The 19,284-nt window shown below is 44.9% G+C and overlaps 2 protein-coding genes across 2 annotated transcripts; one reads left to right on the forward strand and one right to left on the reverse strand.

Annotated features, from left to right (window-relative positions):
- Window positions 1–835: 835 nt before the first annotated feature.
- Window positions 836–12,969, reverse strand: UBR7 (ubiquitin protein ligase E3 component n-recognin 7; the record flags this gene model as incomplete). The annotated part of the gene is made up of 11 exons (XM_082000704.1): window positions 12,790–12,969; window positions 12,529–12,662; window positions 11,642–11,702; window positions 9,970–10,065; window positions 8,791–8,844; window positions 5,318–5,423; window positions 3,912–4,096; window positions 3,212–3,343; window positions 2,646–2,808; window positions 1,712–1,773; window positions 836–928 (listed from the first exon to the last, which is right to left on the reverse strand). The coding sequence occupies exons 1-11, from the start codon at window positions 12,952–12,954 to the stop codon at window positions 836–838; spliced, it is 1,251 nt and encodes a 416-aa protein (XP_081856830.1). The 5' UTR covers window positions 12,955–12,969.
- A 218-nt stretch (window positions 12,970–13,187) lies between these two features.
- On the forward strand, window positions 13,188–13,609 carry GON7 (GON7 subunit of KEOPS complex; the record flags this gene model as incomplete). The annotated part of the gene is made up of 2 exons (XM_082000705.1): window positions 13,188–13,383; window positions 13,485–13,609. The coding sequence occupies 2 exons, from the start codon at window positions 13,188–13,190 to the stop codon at window positions 13,607–13,609; spliced, it is 321 nt and encodes a 106-aa protein (XP_081856831.1).
- Between the last annotated feature and the right edge of the window lie 5,675 nt (window positions 13,610–19,284).

Here is a 19,284-nt window from a genome sequence, read left to right on the forward strand (position 1 = left end):
GGCTAGTTCTTAAAATCAAAGCGCAGTAGAAGTCCTATAACAACCCTCCCATGTTTAATTTGTAATTTGGTACCTTCTCTCCTACAAATAATGTTTGTATTCTAGTGAGTGGATAAAGTTCATGTGACAAATTTTTGCATGTAAAACATCACTGTACAGTATCAGAAACAAAGTTTTTGAATGTATAAAACCAGACAGAACATCCTGCTGCGTCAAGCCCAACCCATGATTTCTCATTTTTCACCTGCCTAGGGAGCACTTCCACAGCTGCGGTACTGTGCTCTTAGCTCACCTGCTGTCACCTCAGGGTGAGAATGCAATTTCACCCAGCAGCTGCGATGCACCCTCCAGTAGCTATGCCTCCCCCTGTGTGGCCACAGGGCCTTACTTCACGTGCATGCGCCGCAGAGCCCTTAAGGCAGGAAAGCAAGGTGCCCCAGCCTTGTGAAGCAGGCAGAGTGCATCCTGCCTGTGCCGTACAGCAGGGAGGGCGGGCAGAGCCCACCCTGGTTTAGTACAGCGTACGGCTACAGGCACTAACCGTAAACCAGGTGCGAGGCTGCAGGGAATCAGAGTGGCACACTGTTCTTTTACCAAGCCACCCTCTCCCTTGAGGCAAGGCCAGCTTTCGCAGGAACGCAAAGTCGATCAGTACTGCAGTCCCTATAAATGCAATGTTCCTGTTAAGAACACATTTTAGTTGCTACAAATAAAAGAAGTATGAGACAAAATGGAGATCTTTCTTGGACAGTTGGATTTTGATGAGAAGCCAAATACTGAAGATGCCTCTTCTGTTTGTCAGTGAGTACTGTTTTGTTTTCCCAGTTCTCTCAGTCTAACTACAGTAGTACTGCATCCTGTTAGTCCGTCGTCTTTTCCGTGACTGAAATTCTTCGAAGAAGTGCTGAATGTCTTCTCTTTTAACCACCTGGGGGAAGCAATACGAAACCCAAGTTGTGGCACAACACAACAATTAAACGATCCTTTTTTTTTTCCCCTTGCATGCACCCCACAAAGCACAGAACAGCAAGTATCCTGAACCCTCTCCAATACAGCTAGCAGAACAGCTTTCCTGCTGTACCCAAAGGAGATGACTGATGCCCAAATTCTGTTATGAGAGAATACAAAACAGAGAAATGAGCTGCTGGTGGTATTTTTAATGGGTTTGACCACTCTTGTCATCAGAAAAAGGATCACAAAGCAAGATTTTCACTAGCTGGCTTCAGACTCATTACAATGTAACTAAGAATGGCAATTTAGCCAATAAGCCAACAAAATGCATGTGTTGCTTAATAATAGCATGCACATTCCTCCAGGAAAACAACTGATGAGACTGGTTGCCAAATTTAGTCAGTCTTTATTCTTCTAAGGGTTTAAATTCAATCTAAGAAAAACATAAAGGTTAAGAGCTGCTTTTCCTGACTATTTTTCCTCAGAGCAACAGAAGTTTAATTTAAATTTAACAAGTGCTCTCAGTACTTCATAGACAGATTTCTGTAAGGTCCTTGTTATCTCTGAACAATGTCATTGAGGAAATGCAACTCAGAAATCCCCCATTCCATTGGAATTGCAAATTTATACTGTGGTACCAGCAACTCCAAGAGACAGGAAAAAAATATTGTAACATAGCATGATCGCATTCAGCACCCACCCCTCAACAGGATTTTAAAACACATTTTCTGGTAAGCAAATTCTGCGAGTTTTGCCTTACCGTTCCCTCATCTGCAAATCTCCTGAGATAGTCAGTCAGTTCTGTCTTTAAATCATTGTATTCTGTATGGAGAAGCGAAGGCAAGGGAAAGAAAACAAAAAAACCAAGAAGATACCCAGCTTTATTTTAACGCTCAAGAAGACAACTTGTTCTACTTCCTCTTGTCATTCGTTATCTTTACTTGAGACAAATCTATGTTTGAACTGGATTATAAATAACAGTAAGAAAGGTAAGTCCAGGTAAACATGAGAAGACTGGTAATTTATCAGACTAGCCTCTGCAGTCTGAGTATCTGTTCAGGTGATCTTCAGAGAAACGTATACAAGTTCAGTCAGCGAATTAGTACAATTAATTAAAAGAATGCCCTGCCCCCCAGCCTCCCCCTACAGGAGCACACGGGGTAGTGGTAGGAAGTCATAGCCTGTAACTTAGGATTGGGCAAGTGTCCTCGCTGGAGTGCACAGCCCTCACTCAGAAGAGGGAAATGCGGCTCCAGTTACAAAATACGTCAAGGCTGCCTTGCCAATGTGCTTTGCAGCAGAGCTGCCAGGGAGCACCCCGCAGCCCAGCTCCGCACCCGCTGGCACTCCCCCAGGCAATAGGAGATTGCCAAACAACTGAACAGGCTAAGACAAATAATCCAGACAGCAGAAGCGTAAATTAATGTTTAAATCTTCACATTACAAGAAATTACTTATCAATACAGTAACTAAGATGTTAAAATAAGGGAGAAGCTCCCACACAATCTAGTTCCTCGACATAAGTTAAAGTTTGTAATAATGGGCCAGAGAGGACAAACTGCTCCAAAGTAAGTACGAGCTTCTACATGTTACTTCAAAAATAGTGTGATACCACATCACAAGACCTGATACTCATCTCTTACGGGAAACTGTTAAGGTGTTAAGGCAGATTCTAAAAATGAAGTTGTATTTACCACAGATGAGTTCCACTTGCTGGACTCTGTTCATGCTGTTAAGGGTGTCCATTAAAGGATCTCTCCTCTCTGTCTCTTGGTCACTGGTACCCTTATTTTCATAAGCCAAGACAGTGTCGCATTCATCTGTCAGGAACTGGACTTCAAGCTCCGAATACATTTTCTGGAGAATAAAGCAAATTTTACTTTTACATGACAAAACTTCTCATATGGAGGTGGTCTCTCCCAATCCTTTTTGTGTTCAGTATCACAAATAACAATAATAAAAATAATAATAATGTAAACTTTGTATCCAGCATTTCAGACATCTCCCCGTAATGACTTCCAAAGCAATACTGGATTCAAGCAGCAAAGAAAATACAAACGTTTAGCAGGTCCTTCGTGATGTGTTAATTCCAAAGGATTCACTGTGTTTCTTTATGTGAGGTGGAGCGGTTTTTAGGTGTTTATATGCAGAGTAACAACATTTACGCAGATTTTACCCACAAGCTTCGCCTCAAAGATTCTCTGGGAGCTCCTCTCTGTCTCCCCCACGTCAATGATGGTGATGAAGAGAGAATACATACCAAACAGTCTTCACAGGTGCATAATTTGCTTCTCCAGTTCGACGGCCAAAAGGTGGCAGTATCTTTTTTTAAAAATTCTTTGCTTTGGAGTTCTTTCAGCTTGCAGACTGGCTCCTCACTCTTAGTAACCACCTGAATTAAAATGAGAGTGTTCTGTAACGTCACTTCAAATATGCGCTGTTCTTTCCAGCATGTCATTTTCCTTACACAAGTCTTCTCTTTTGTCGCAAACATATTTATTTTTATAAACAACTTTTACTAATACTAATTCACATGAGGATTCTGACGTGGTTTTAGCAGTTTCCACTGGCCATTTCTGTAGAAATTTACCACAATAACCATAAATGGTTAAGAAATCAGAGCTGGACTATCGTGCAAATGCAGCTACAATGCACAATACCCCTGTATTAGAACTCAGAAGTTACCTCAGTGTCAAGGCCGGTGGCTGACAAAAAGGGATGGATCTAATCTATCTGCAGACAGACGCTACACCCTTATCACCCACTTCTAAAATCAGGTTCCACAGCCTTCGCTGTGCTCCACAGAGACCACATGTTTGAAGTGTCAGTGACCGAAGAATCACATGGAAACAGACTTAAAGCATTTACCTCTTCACTGAACCTCTGCAGAGAGAGGTGGGCTTTAGTTCACCTATCATCAGTATGAAGACGTACAGGAGAGAAAACAAGGTCCATTTTACCTCTGGACAAGCAGATCCAGAGCTAGTAGACGGTTCATTAAACGGCTCCATCTGCTTTTCCTCCTTCGTTTCCTGGTGTTCCACTCCACTTTCTTTTTTTATCTCTTTTTTCTGCTCTTCACTTTCCTCAACCTTCAGGATAATCCCTTCATCTTCAAGGGAGCTCACTTTGGTCAAAGCAGGAACTGGAAGATACATACCCACGTAAGTGAAAATACCGTGCCAGACAATGTACAGGCTACCACCGATGTCCTCTCTGCTTTACAGTGCGGCATCAAAGAGACTGATATCACCTTGTACGCTGCAGGGTGCTGGGTGTATCTTACAGCTGTCCAAAGACATAGTGCCCGAGGTATACCAAGAAACCGCGCTCTCTTTCACCGTAGTGTTCTTCACCTCTCATACACCTATTCTAAAATATTCTGCTTCCCAAAATCTAAGCCCTAGGAAAGGGAAAAGGGTATCACCATTTCAGATAGTTCTGTACTAAGATGCTTGTCCTTCTTGGCACTCCTTGATAGCTATGGCAGGTTCAGTAGCTGTTGCGTACGATTTTGATGACTTTGTATCAGAGTTATTCATTCCCTCCAGACACACACACCAAAAACTCCATGACATTAACTACACTAACACCTTCCTTATTTAAAACAAGTTTTTCTTTTGATGTCAGCTCAAGTTCTAACCCCGCTGTGACACACGGGGCTAGAAGGAAGAAAACCAAAAACAAACAAAAAAACCCCATTCTGTACTGTATTTACATTAGAAGGAAGAGAACTCCAGGTAGGCCAGCTTGCAATCCTTAAAATTACCACTGAAATTTCTGGCATGTAAGAGATCAATCACCAGTTGTACAAGCAACATTTAGCAGACTATGTGAAACCAGCTCTTTCCCCAGAAAACAAGTCATGTACCCTTCTGATCCCACAGAGACCACATAGCAGACAGAGGCCTGCTGTGACTGCAGGGAATGTGTGTCCTGAGCACAGCCCCAGCTCTACTCAGATTAAGGTTTTACACATTCATTTCAGGTCACTCTGTCATTCACTCTGTGCTGCTCAGAGCCTCAGCTGTTTGCCTCACTCTTTCCCGTAGGACAGCTCTTCAGTTTTTTGATCCAGTTTAGAAATTAAGTTACTTGAGGCAAGTATTAAGTCTTCATCCATCTATGTGCTAGCACGTCTTTGACAAAATAAATGAGTGAGCACCACAGAATTAAGATTTAGGAACAAGAACTGCATTTTTTTTTTTCACAGAACAGTTACTGTAGCCCTGCATGTTCCACTGCTGAAGGCAATTGTCCAATACAATGAATATCATTTCTCCAACCACTTAAACAGTCATTAACCAACCAAGTATGAGAAATACATGCTAACAAAATACTGGCTCAGATCCTCAATTTTGCTTACCTGCTAATTGCGACGCATAGGCCCACAGAAAACGGCAGTGATTCATGCAGGCTTGGCATACCATTTCATGGAAGTCTCCGCTTTCAGGGGGTACTGCACCAAGATGCTGTCAAAAAGAAACAATCACGCAGCAGTGAAATGTTTGCTGCAAATTAATAGACTCAATTCTAAGTTTAAAGGAAGTAAAATATCAACTGCCATCGTATTTTCAGCACAAGCATACACTCCAGCTACCTTTCTACAATCATGATCAGTATAACTTAAGGACTGGAAAGAGCTGATCAGAATTCCAGAGAAAAACCGAAATAATCCTCTCTTGTCTACAGCTTTTTATGCCTTCTACATACCCAGAAATCTCAGTCCTATCTTTACCTAATTTCTAAACATTGTTCTTCTAAACATAGGACAGGTGAAGATACCTACTGCACACTGCACCTTTAAACTCTTAAATAACTTATGATCACTTCCTTAAGTATAAGAGATTGTAAGTCTTCATACTGAACTTGAGAAGAATGGGGTCTCAAAACTCTCCATGAACTGGTCAGAACTATTTAGGCAATGAATAGCACCTATTGGCTTTCTTTTGAAAAGCGTTCTTCCAGAGCTCACAGTATGCAGCATAACATTCTTAATACATACATTCATACAAAAGAATCCTATAGTTTATCCACAGAGCCCATAATTGAAGCCAATTATCTTTTTTTTAATTCTCTGATCCTCCAACTTCAAACATGGAATTTTACTCATGCCCTTCAAGGCACAAGAGGCTGAATCCTTAATGCTCACACAGTAAGTAGGGCACTCACTGAAGTGCTGAGCTGCTTTTAAAAGATTTCCCCAATGTTCATAATCAGGAACCAACTATGCAGTTTGTTTCTTCCTATTTAAAATAATTACAATTTAAAAAGCATTCTTTTGAATCAAGAACTATTCAGGTAGTTGATAATGATGTGCCTCAGTAAGAATCTTCTCACTGATTCTACTCATTAGAACTTTCCTGTTAAAGGGGCAGTTATAAAATCATTTTATTCTGCAGCAGTAACATTCAAAAAGGTAGAACTCTTCCTAGGCTTTTTGGACTGGAGTGGACAGCAGCGCAAGATTAAACTTTGCATAGGATGAAAACTCATAGTCCAAGGGCGATCAAAAGAGACTTCAGGGCCTTGGGACAGTTGGTAAGGGAATTTGGGGCACGGGTTACTGTTACCTCCCTCCTTCCAGTTGTGGGCAGTGACGTAGGAAGGAACAGACGGGCCCAGTCTATTTATTAATGCATTGCTTGGTGACTGGTGCCACCACCACAATTTCATCTTTTTTTGATAATGGTATGGCCTACACAGCACCTGGCTTGCTGGCATGCGATGAGATTCACCTTTCTCAAAGTGGGAAGAGGGTCTTTGCTCACAAGCTAGCAGGGCTCATTGACAGGGCTTTAAACTAGACTCAAAGGGAGAGGGGGATAATATCAGGCTCACCCATGACAAGCTGTGGGATGACACATCAAGGTGAGAGGGACAGGGTGCTAGCGAGGCCCCTCAGCCTGTTGCACCAGAAAAAGACCTCAAAAGAACTAAAGGAGATTCCTCTAAGAGGGTGACATGGTCGACAGCCCAGCTGAAGTGCCTCTACACCAATGCATGCAGGATGGGCAACAAACAGGAGGAGTTGGAAGCCACCACGCTGCTAGAAAACTACAACCTGGTTGCCATTACTGAAACTTGATGGGACGAATCCCATGACTGGAGTGCAGCTATCGATGGCTACAGGCTATTCAGCGTTGGTCTCTACGTCAAGAAATGGATAGAGTGCGAAGAGCTGCCTCAATAGCCACGTGCAGGCTGAAAGGTTATGGGTAAGAATCGGAGACTGCGGCAACAAAGGGAACCTCGTGGTTGGTGTCTACTACAGGCCGCCCAATCAAGGGGAGCCTATTGATGAAGCTTTCTCACTCCAGCTACCCTGACATCTGCTGGAAAAGTGGCACAGCGAGCTGTAGGCAATCCAGGAGACTCCTGGAATGCACAGAGGACACCTTCCTACGTGAGGTAATGGGCAGCCCTACCGGAGGGGATGCCATACTAGACCTGTTGGTCACCAACACAAGTGAGCTAACTGGTGACGTCAAGACTGGAGGCAGCCTGGACTGCAGTGATCATGCACTGGTGGAGTTTGCAGTCCTGAAGGATAGGGGGCAGGTGAAGAGTAAAGTCAGGACCCTGAATTTTAAGAAAGCAAAGTTCCAGCACTTCAAGGAGTCTGTCAATAGAACCTCCTGGGAAACTGCCCTCAGGGACAGGAGAGCATAACAGAGCTGGCAGATCTTTAAAGACACTTTCCACAGAGTGCAAGAGCTCTCGATTCCCAGGTGTAAGAAATCAGGAAAGGAAGGCAAGAGGCTGGCATGGCTGACTTGAGACCTGCAGGTCAAACTAAAAGGCAAGAAGGAAATGCACAGGCAGTGGAAGCAGGGACAGGTATCCTGGGAAGAGTACAGGGACACTGCCCAGTTGTGTAGGGATGGTGTCAGGAAGGCCAAGGCATGGCTGGAGATGATCTTGGCAAGTGACACAAAGAATATTAAGAAGGGCTTCTACAGATATGTCAGCCAGAAAAGTAAGGTCAAAGAAAGTGTACCCCCGCAATGAGCAAGACTGGCAAACTGGTAACAACTGACAAGGGGAAGGCTGATGTACTCAACAACTTCTTTGACTCAGTCTTCACTGGCAAGCTCTCCTCCCACACCTCTCGAGTGGATGGACTGCAAGATGGGGACTGGAGGAGCAAAGTCCCTCTCACTATAAGAGAAGATCAGGTTGGAGACCACCTGAGGAACCTGAACATACAGAAGCCTATGAGACCTGACGAGATGCATGTCAGAGTCCTGAGGGAATTGCCTGATGTAGTTGCCAAGCCACTCTCCATGATATTTGAAAAGTCTTGACAGTCAGGTGAAGGCCCTGGAGACTGGAAGAAGGGAAACGTTGCACCCATTTTTAAAAAGGGTTGAAAGGAGGACCCTGGGAACTACCGACCTGTCAGCCTCAACTCTGTGTCTGGGAAGATCATGGAGCAGACCCTCCTAGAAGCTATGCTAAGGCACATGGAGGACAGGGAGGTGATTCAAGACAGTCAGCACGGCTTCACCAAGGGCAAGTCCTGCCTGACCAACCTAGTGGCTAGAGGTGATAGATGCCCCATCCCTGGAAACATCCAAGGTCAGGTTGGATGGGGCTCTGAACAACCTGATCTAGTTGAAGATGTCTCTGCTCACTGCAGGGGGGTTGGACTAGATGACCTTAAAAGGTCACTTCCAACCCAAAGATTCCATGATTCTATGAAAAGAAATACCTCAGAACTCATGTAGTAATCTTTTGAGAACTACAGCAAACCTTCTCAAGTAAGAACCATACAAACCTAAACAACACTAATTTATTTCTATGCAAATGGAAAGCATGATATTATAGTTTCCTTACCCTGCCATGGAACCAGTCTTCACAAACGATGCACTGGATCATCTCATCTGGAATCTAGATGAATGGTCATATTATTAGCATTAATAGCAACCTCCAGAATCTTTCACAAGCCTCAAACTGCAGTATTATGCAAAGCCTGCTCAAATGAATTGCATTTCCCGCTTCACCCACACACAGGGAGCTGCCGTTAGTAAGCAGTCACTGCTTCATTAGTCAGTTTTCTTCCCTGAAGTTCAACAGCATATGGAATTTGTCGTTATTATCAAGACTGTGTAACTTCCCAGTTATTATTACAAAACTAGTTTTCGCAGTAGTGCAGGACTTTCTCATACAGAAGAGCTGATAAAAGTTAATACACTATTGGTATCTTTCTTCCTGTAAACAGAAATGCATGAGCAGCTTAGCTAAAGAAAGATACTGACATCCACTAAGTCATCAGGTTTATATAGGAATGCCAGAATCATAAATTAACTGTTCACAATACAGTATAGTACAAACTGTTATGAAACAATTACTAATGATGTCTTTAGAAATGTTCAGCTATCTCTGAACTTGAGAGGTGAGTTTATAAAATACATTTTTGGTATTTGAAAGACTCATGCCTTCCTTATTCTTTAAGACACCTAACTTATATGACTGCAAACAAAAGTTTGCATGCGCAAACCAAGTGGTATATTTTAACACTTCAGGTAGAGAAAAAGTGTTCTGACTGCCATAAAGGAAAGCTAAAACCAGTGCTAGAGGACAGACTCTCCTCATCCCAGAAGCCTTGTCAGGGCACTGTTGCAGGCACAAGGAAGCAGATTCTGGTCTCTCCTAACATGTGCAATGGGTTTACTACCTGCTTGCTGCATTTCTCAAGATAATGAGAAACCTACCCCTTAAGGGAACTCTGTAACTTTAGCGAGAGGAAAGCAGAGATGACTGCAGCAGCGTTTTGTCCAAATGATGGTTTGTCCTCCTTGTCTGTCTTTAAGGCATAAACACATTCTACCATTTAAAAAAAGAGCTGATCAAGTATGATGACAACCAGCACATGACAACCAGCAGCAATATGGAACATATGCTTTCCTAAAGTGGCACTTTCCCTGTAAAGCAGATCAGCAATGACCCTTTGCACAATGTTTTGCATAAATACCACCTATATACGATCACTACGTTTTTTTTTTTATTTCTTACCTCATCTTCAGGATCAGGATAAGGTCTTTTACAAGTACAGTATAATCCATAGAAATTGTCATTATACTTATTTCCTGAATTCACCTTGCCCTTTTCCTAGGAGGAAAGGAAAAAATGTGTCAATAGACAATGCAGTGAAAAACTAAAGACAGAAAAGACGTATAATCTAGAAAAACCCAATTCCTATTCCACTTTAATTCCTAAAAGCAATCGTTATACTCATTGGCTTGGAGATCCAGAAAGGTATCATCCAGACATCTATGCTACACAGTAAACAGCAGATAGGACACATGAGGAGTACTGCAGTTCAAAAGGAAAGAGAAAACACAGTCTTTCCATCTTTGTAATACATGGCAATTGTGGTGTTTGTTAAATTACTGCTAATATAAAACACTATGAGTTTTGATCACCAACCACGCCTGCCTGCTGCCATTACAGCAACACCTGCAGATTTATGGTGCACCTTCCCCTCCATTTTTTTTAAACATCCAGACTGTGATCCAAACGCAACTTCGTTTAATCTTACGACCGCGCTTCCTTTAAATTCATGTCATATAAACGTCAGTCTACAAGAGGGGATTATCTGAATGACAAAACAACCTGAATGAAGTTCAGTTACGGGTAAACTTGTTCAAAAAACAGCTAAAAGAGCTGCAGCCAGAGGGCTTCAGAACTGCAGGTAGCTGCAGCCTAAGACCACCATTGGCCCCTGCAGAAGCAGTTGCAACCATTTATGACGTTCCTACAAAACACCTTCTACCACCATTCTGACAAAGGAAGAATGGACGATGTGAGCACCCGGCATCCACTAAGTCAGCCAGATGAATGGACGGATGCTGAAGGTCACTTAACCTGTATGATTGATTTTGCACCAAAATGAAGGAGGAGGAACAACCATGTGATCACTTTCATGGACTCAAATGAGAAACAGTAACATCTTAAAATTGTCACAGGTGTCTCTGTAGGGATCACTGGACTGTAGCGCTAGGCTGCCTAGCTCTGGATCCATCCCAATTCTTCCAGAACAAAATGGGCATACAGAAAACCACTTGCCATTTCTACATCTAGAGTGTTGTTACCCTGGGAGCTGCACTGCAAGGCAAGCCAAGCAGCTTCCTGTCACTGCTTCCCAGAAGATTACCAACTACTTGACGAGTCCAAAATGCCCATCCAGTATGACGGCACAGTGGACTTAATATAGTAAAAAAACTATCCTATTGGTAGGCTCTGGTGACAACCTATCAAAAAAGATTAGGGCACTTATGCCACCAGGAAGAAGGGGAGGGAACTGGCCCTTTGACAGCAGCACAACCTTATATTTCCTTAATGCAACTGCAAAATTGCACCCCACAAGTGTGCAATTTCTCCTGAAGCCAGCTTAAAGCTAATGAGATGTATTAGCACAGGTACCACAACATGTTTCTGGAGTTACACTGACCATGGGTGCAGAACTGCTGCATTCATGGACGACAAGGATCAAACGTTCTCTCTGCTCGCCACATTTCCCTTTGGTCCCTCAACAGTTGTATCTCCTGCTGTAATACTCCTACCTTGTTTAACTTGCTCAGAAAAGCAGAGGCACTGCATGAGTCAGCACTGGCTGAGGCAAGGCACCAACCTCCCAAGACTGTTATTTTGATTATGTATGTATGAAACCTACATCTGAACTTACTGGGAGCAATTTGCACTGTAGATTTTTGAACTTGCTGTTTCCACAGTCACAGCGGAAGTTCCTGGAAAGAAACACGTAGCATTTCAAGGTTTTTTATTAACTGAAAACACATTAGTTTTTGTGTTTGTAACAGTTCCCAGCAGTTTATTAGGAGCCATAAAAATATTCTTGCAGCTATTTAAACAGCAGCATCCGTCAGAACTGGCCAAAGGGCCTCACAGCCTTACCCTCTCATATGGTGTTCTCAGCAGATCTCGGCGAACACCATCGTTTGCGACAGCGCTCGGCTCGGAGACCGCAATGGCACAGCTAAGCCCAGGTGCTGCAACTACCACACTCAAAAACGCGAGCACAAGTGCCGGCAAACGAGGAGCGTGAATTGGATCATTTCCACAGGCTGGATCCATGAAGGCCATTAAGCGCTGGTCTCAGACGCCTAAGCTCCCACTTAAACAGGACTGGCATGCCACGTGAAACATGGGCACACGTCGGTGACCGGCCCGCAGCCGCCTGTGCAGTTTTGCTGGGAGTGGTGTACGTGGTACGCATCGGAACGCTGCCCCACCTCACCGGAACACCCGACACAGCGGCGGAGGCGCTGGGGAAATGCCCCCGGCCCGGCACACCTCACGCCGCGGCCGTGTGCCGGCACCCGGGCCCGGGAGGAGGAGGAGGAGGAGGAAGATGAGGAGGAGGAAGATGAGGAGGAGGACGCCAGCGCACGCGGCCTTGCCTTCCCAGCCCGCTGAAGGGAACCCGCGGGAGCCACCTCGCACGCTTCCCGCCGCCGGCTGAGGGGGCTCGAGCCGCCACTGGCGCGTGCGCGCGCGCTTCCCGCCGTCGAGACGGGCGCGCGCCCCCGCACCGCCCACCCCGCGCCGCCGTACCTCTTGGTGTAGAGCTCGAAGAGGCGGTGGGTGCCGTGGCACTCGTAGCTGCAGGCCAGGCAGATCCCCGCCGGCTCCCCCCCGGGCGGCGTGCAGGTGCTGCAGGCGTACAGCGCCTGCCTCTTCACCGCGCCCTGCGGGGCGACACCGGCGCAGGCTACAGGGGCCGCCGGGGGGAGTGGGGGGTCCCGGGCGGCCCCGCCCCGCCCCCTCGGCCCCGCCCCCAGCCCCGCCCCCCGCGGCGCCCGACCCCGCCCCCACCTGGGAGTAACTGCAGCGCTCGTGGTCGCTGCCCCCCAGCACGGCCCGCGCCTCCTTCTCGAGCTCCTCGTTCTCCGCCAGCACCTCCGCCAAGGAGACCACGGGCTCCTCCGCGCCGCCCCCGCCGCCGCTCCCCGGCTCGGCGCCCTCCGCCGCCGCCTCCATCGCCGGGACGCGAGGCCGAGGGCGAGCCGAGGCGGGAAACAGGCTGCCGAGGCGCCAGGGGGCGCCACAGCGGAAGCGGAACCGCGCTTCCCACGTGACCGGGGCCTCGCGTCACAGAGGGGAGCGGCGGGGGAGCCCGCGCGGTGGGCACGTGACCGGCGAGCGGGGCGGGGCCGTGGGCGGCCGGGCGCGCTACGCGCGCGTGCACCGTGTGGGGCTTGGGCGGCGGCGCGATGGAGCTGGTGGCCGAGCTGAGGGGTCGCGACGGGCAGATACGCTCGGTGCGGGTGCCGTGCCCGGTGGAGGAGGGCGAGGGCGGCCAGCTGCGCGGGCTGCGGCGGGCCCTGGCCGAGCTGCAGGAGCAGGTGGTAGAGCTGCTGGCGCCTCTGGTGCAGGAGGAGAGGCAGGCGGCGGGCGGCCGCGGCGGCGGTGAGTGGCGGGCGGGGCGGGCCCGGGCAGGGGGCGCGGCGAGGGGGCTCCGCCGTCCCCGCCCCGCGCCACTCATCCGCGCCCCGCTTGAACCCTGGCAGGTGATGCCGAGGAGGAAGAAGACGACGAGGAGGAGGAGGATGAAGGCGAAAACGAAGGCAGCGTGGACACGAAAGCGAGCGCCGGTGACCCCCCTCCAAAGCGGACGAAAGTTCAGCAGCCCTGATGGCGGCGTTGGAGACCGAGCGTAGGCCTGGACCGCGGCGCGGCTGTGAGTGACCCCCGGGCGGGGCAGGCCGCGCGGGCCTCTCGCCTGCTCGCGTTTCAAAGGTGCGGTACCGACTCCCGCGTTGCGCTAAGGCGGAAGCCGGAACGAACGCGCGCGCTTTGGTGTTAGCGTCCGCTGCTTACGGGGCGCCCAAGTTACGCCGAGCAGAACGGCTTGTAAACTAGCTGGCAAATACAATACTCTTCCCACAAGTCTTCTGACCGCCACGTTTCCAGTGACTTTTTCCAAGTCATACTATTTCATCATGTGACTCAAACTTTTTAAATAAAGTAATAAAATACAGAAAGAGTTATTTTGTCGGATATGATCTTGAAACGGTACAAGACAACTTTTATTTGTGTGGAGGGAAAGCAATATAAGACCACTATAATATTCAAAATTAAAAAACGCCTGTAGGACTGTGTCCGTTCCTCAACAGTACTACAGAAGTCCTGTACAGTCCTACAATGGAAGATTATTTTTGCCCATCAACTAAAAGGTTTCTTTTAGTCACCTGTCAATCAAGTATTGTCCTAGAAAAGGTCATACACAAAGTAGATTGAAAGAGTTGGCCATGTTGGTTTCAAAAAAATCCTCAGTTTTTGTGACAGCCAGGAAAGTGACAAGTCAGTGTGACTTCGATAATTGTCTTTAGTACTCCACAATTAAAAAACTGTTGCTTGTCCTAAGCCTGTTTTCTCCAAAATTTTTTTTGCCCTCTCTTTTTTTTCATGCAGCAGTCAATCTTTATATCACTAAGTGTTACAGCTCCTTACTCGCTCATTTTGCAGGAAAAATAAATGTACATAATAACCATTCTGTTCAATTTTAAGTATAAGACAAAGTGATTGCTATCTTCATCTGTTAGCAGTCATTATACACTTGATATACACTGAGTTCTATCCAGATTGATTTTTAGGCTCATTTAGTAGCTAAGTGAAATAAAGGGAACATCACAGCTTAATATTCTGCCTATGCAGAACTCTCAACATTACCTAAAGAAGAGCAGAGTGATTTTTTTTTTAGATTCTTTCTAAAAGCAAAACTTCAGGCAGAAACTAGGGGAAATATAGTAGGGTTCTACCTTGGTTGCTGTAGTTTATTTTAGAGGGGGAGAAAGCATAAACACGCAAGTAACACCTATAAGTACATTATGTGTAGCGGGTCTTGGCTGTATAAATCAGTGTAACCCAATCCCTCTGCTAAGGTAGCTTGCTCTTTCTTTTGATGATAATGCAGTATGTGGAATGTCATTAAGGTACCATAAGGTACCAGGTGCTTCTTGCAAGGGGAAAGTTGTCAACGCTTCCTGTATGTTACTTTCATTCCCAGTTTTTGTTTGGTGTATGCTTCTGTGAACAGGCATAAAACGTTCCTGATAGCCAGTCCACAGAGCTTACTGTGGAGCCCGAGAGTTTTCTCTAGCAGAAATTAACTGGCTGATTTAATAGTGTGAAAAGCATTTTTTCATTTTTTTGTTGTTTTCATGTGTTCCGCTGGCGTAGTTTATGTATTACGGAAATCTTGAGACTTGTGTGTGGAGGACGAAGTATCGGAATAAATGATAGATGAATTTTTATAAACACAAAATTGTCTGCATTCGTTTAAAAAGATGTGGGGGGGAGTTGGAAAAGAGGTCCAGTAAACATATTTTGGACATCTTTATGTGCTCTTGTTCTAAGAAATTCACCCCTCCATTATTCTGTTAGCAGATACAACACAGGCATAACTGAGGAGAAAAGACCAACTCTAAAGACTAGGGGGTTTTAGTTGCTGAAGGACCTAGGGTGAGAGAAAAACGCACAAATTAATTCTGATCTCGTCACACTGCAAAATTTTAAAGTGATAAAATGCTTAAGTGTTTCAGGGTAGATAATTTACTGAAGGAAGTGGCATTGAAGGAAGTGGCTTATCAAAATGGCAAAGACAACATTTAGTACAAAAAACCTAGCCTGACAAATATATCAGAAAGGCTCCTTCATGTGACCTCCGCTAATGCGACGACATTTTTTATGAGCTCTGTTCTGCAGCTTTGGAAGTTTGTAGAGCTACATCTGAGAGCAGCGTTCTCCTCTTCCCCCTGCCCCCAGCTGCAGTCCTAAACACTCCAACAAGGGTGTGAACTGTGGGATGGCTAAAAAGCAGCATTTAACATTAGGAATGAATTTGTCATCCTTATATATAAACTTCGTGTAAACAGTCCATTGGCATGTCACAGGCTGAAAACCCCAGTCTAAAGCAACAAACCCTAACTTTACTAGTGTGAGAGTAAATGCAGGCAATACTCTAGTAATGGAATACTTCTTTTTTTTGTTAACCTGGACACAGTAACATGCTGCACCCGAGCTCCAGAAGATGTCAGTGAGCATTGGCTCGCTCAAGTTTTTGCTTTCAATGAATCATTTCTAGTCCTTATTATGGCCACAAAACTTTTAAACAAGGAAAAGGGTATTGAAGCTTCATGAGGTCTTACATAATTGTAAACTGTAGGTTTGCTTGTGATGGAAGTGCCCTAACTCAACAGAGAATTTCATTTTTCTGAGAGTTGCTGCAAGGCAACTAGTCACAGAAATCTTTAGTGTGATGTTTGGGTTTTTTTCCCCTTTCTCCTTCCGTATCTGTTTTAGGAACTACCCTACGGTTGTGTTCTGAGCACCTTCTGGGGAGCCTCTTTCTCCCCGAAAAGCACTGCAGTCTCCCAGTTCCGGCACTGTCCTTCTTGCCAAACAACTGGGAAAAGGTACAAGGGGCAACACCGAGAACCAGCTGGTGTTGGTCACTGGTTGGGGCACCCTTTTTCCAAGCAACCAAGTCAGACAAGACAGTGAAGCATGCAGGTTTTTCCACACCTGTGGGAAAGGCTCCAAAATTTTCTGGAGACAGAAAAACTTAAGGTTTATGTGTGTGGAGAATATAGCAAAACTCTGCAATGACTTTTACAAAGCTGTCCTAGAGGATGAAGCTTTATGCATGACAGAAGTCAACTACGGCCCCTCCCTGCATCTTAGGTAAAGCAGATAAGCCTTGATGGAAGAAAGATGGTATACTCTTCATCTCAGAAATACGCTAGTGCTTTTGTACTTTAACCAAACTTCAGGCTGGCACAGAACAAGCCCAGTTTACCACATCCGCACCACTTAGTATAGTTTGTACGTCTTACTAATAGAGCTTAGTTTTACTAACCAGAGGGGGCTAGATGGATTTCCTTACCAATAAAGGGGGAGAATGCTGGTACATTTCTATTTAATTAAAAGACCTGAAGTGATACTAAATTAAATTTTTGGTAGTGTTCAGATGAGAACCAACTACTTTTGCTACTTGCAAAACAGAACAGCAAATGTCAAAGCAAGTCTCCTTCACATAGACTGGGATTATATAACATACTCTCTTGTTACTGCTTTGAAACACTGAGTTTGCTGGTTCGAACAACTTTGAGGCTAAATTCACAAGGGAATTTAACAGGTTGCAGTGTTCTGTGTTTAAAAAAAAAGTTTAAAGTCACAATTATGGTATTTATTAGGCACTCAGATGGTTCTGTGAGGGAAAGGGGGCATTCCCATTATACCCAGTAATGAGGACATTGTCTAAAAGTGCAAGACCTTTCCTAGTTCCTAGGAGAGAGATTCACGCTCATCATCTTCATGGAAAGGGTTTGAATGCAATTCACCTATTGCAGCCCCTGTGTAATTCCCACTTGTTCTAGCTTAAAAATTAATTTATACACAAGCTACTACAGATAACAGATTCTCTCTAAAATACACAGTAATCTGGCAATTACAACATAATAATGTATCAAGGGCTTAATACATGGTAACTAGGTTAACACTCAGCAGTGTAAACAACTGAGCAGTGGGTTTGGGCACATTCACTAGCCAAAATTTACTGGACTAGTCATGGGCTTTGAGGACTGGGAGTTGAGCAGAAGTACTTTCTTGTGGCTGCAACATGTTCTTCCTTTCCAGAAGAAACCTGTACCATAGGGCTAGCTTTAAGGAGAGCCAAGATGAGTTATTTCCTACAAATTAGCTACCTGATATCAAACTGCTTTCATGCATTAGGTCATACGTAGAAAAGAGGTTCTCATCCAAGACTGGCACATGAACAGCAGCATGTTTTAGAAACTAATAGAATAATAAACTAGAGAGCATCCTTTTAAGAAGAAAATGGACGAGGCAAGAGAAAATAGGGGGAGTTAACAGGTATTCTGCACAAACTGGAAAGTTTTGTTCCAAGGATAAGTCAATCCTCATATTTTTAATTAAAAAATAAATCAAGCTTGCAGTTCTACTTCACTGCTGGAAGAAATGCGTGTCATAAGGAACATATTTAATTGCAACTTCTGTCCAAGTTTCAAGAGTTGCAGCCTGAACTTACATTCTTCATTGGAGCTGCTCTCCCACGGGAGAAAAGTGAAGAGCAGGCTCAGCAGCACTTAAAGAAGTGTGTCAGACATTTTTCCTAAGACAGAAAGGGACTGTCAGGTGAAGGTTGAGCAGCTAATGAAACTAACTCAACTGCCCAAGAGTGATGCTGAAGCAGTCTGACAAAGCTTTATCCTGTGACACAAACACAATAAAAAGAAATATAGGGTAGGTGGCACAGAGATGAATATTAATCAGCCTTGTGTTACAGCTACTCACTTCCTTGGCAGAAAATTAAAGCTCTGAATGATTGCTAAGCTGGTAGAGGTTAGCAATCTTCTGAGGACTTCATTACTGCCTCTATCATGACAGCTTTTGCTTCAGGAAGCTCTTCAAGATCAGGTCTGAGCTAACTCATTTTAAGTTGAAAGAGTATGAGTAAAAATAGCTTTCCCACCCCTAAGTGGAAGTTGTAGCAATTCATCTTTTCTGCCCACTCAGTGAAAAGAACTAAACAGATTTGCACGAGCAAGTTCTAGTATAAGCTAGTCTCGTATCTTTTATTAATGCTATTGCTGTAGAAACAGATTTGCGCTATTATCTGTCATTTACGATCATGAACTAATTGATAAGTAGTCTTTAAAGAGGTTGTAAAACTTCTTTGAGCTTGATTATCCCAAATGCTTATAGATTATGTCAATTTGTATTACAGGCAGTTATCTTCTGTGACTGAGAACTAATTAGCCTTAACCCTATCTATAAATCTTCAGGATAATCAAGCTTAAAAGTTATTTCACTACCTCTTTTAAGAGACTACAGTAAAAAACAATTTAATCATCAATTTTTATAATCTTTACTTTGTGGATAAGACTTCACCCATTGATGTTCCACTGGTGCCAAAAATGCTGGAAGCACCAGCAGAGCTATCTTTCCTATTCTCCTACTCCTATTGTCTTAGTATTTCTATGCACTGTGTAAATCGTTTGTATTACTTGTCTCCATTGCTGCTTTCCACCTCAAGCTCAAATCCTTACAGACATAGCATTTGCTTGAATTAGACTGTGTGTCTTTCGGTAGCTGGTTGTAACACTCATGCTTGTCAAAAGCTTTAATCCAAAACCAGGCTTCTGATGGAAAAGTCTGCAAACAAACTACTGTTCTATAAGTCACTGCTGCACCCAGCACGTGCTCCACATCCAGACAGCTTGGCTCATCGCATCAGGCATGCTGATGAACTTGCTGAAGGCCACATGCTTCCACAACAGAAACTTA

Source organism: Phaethon aethereus (genome assembly GCF_964289735.1).
Source record: "Phaethon aethereus genome assembly, chromosome: 5".
NCBI classification, from domain to species: Eukaryota; Metazoa; Chordata; class Aves; order Phaethontiformes; family Phaethontidae; genus Phaethon; species Phaethon aethereus.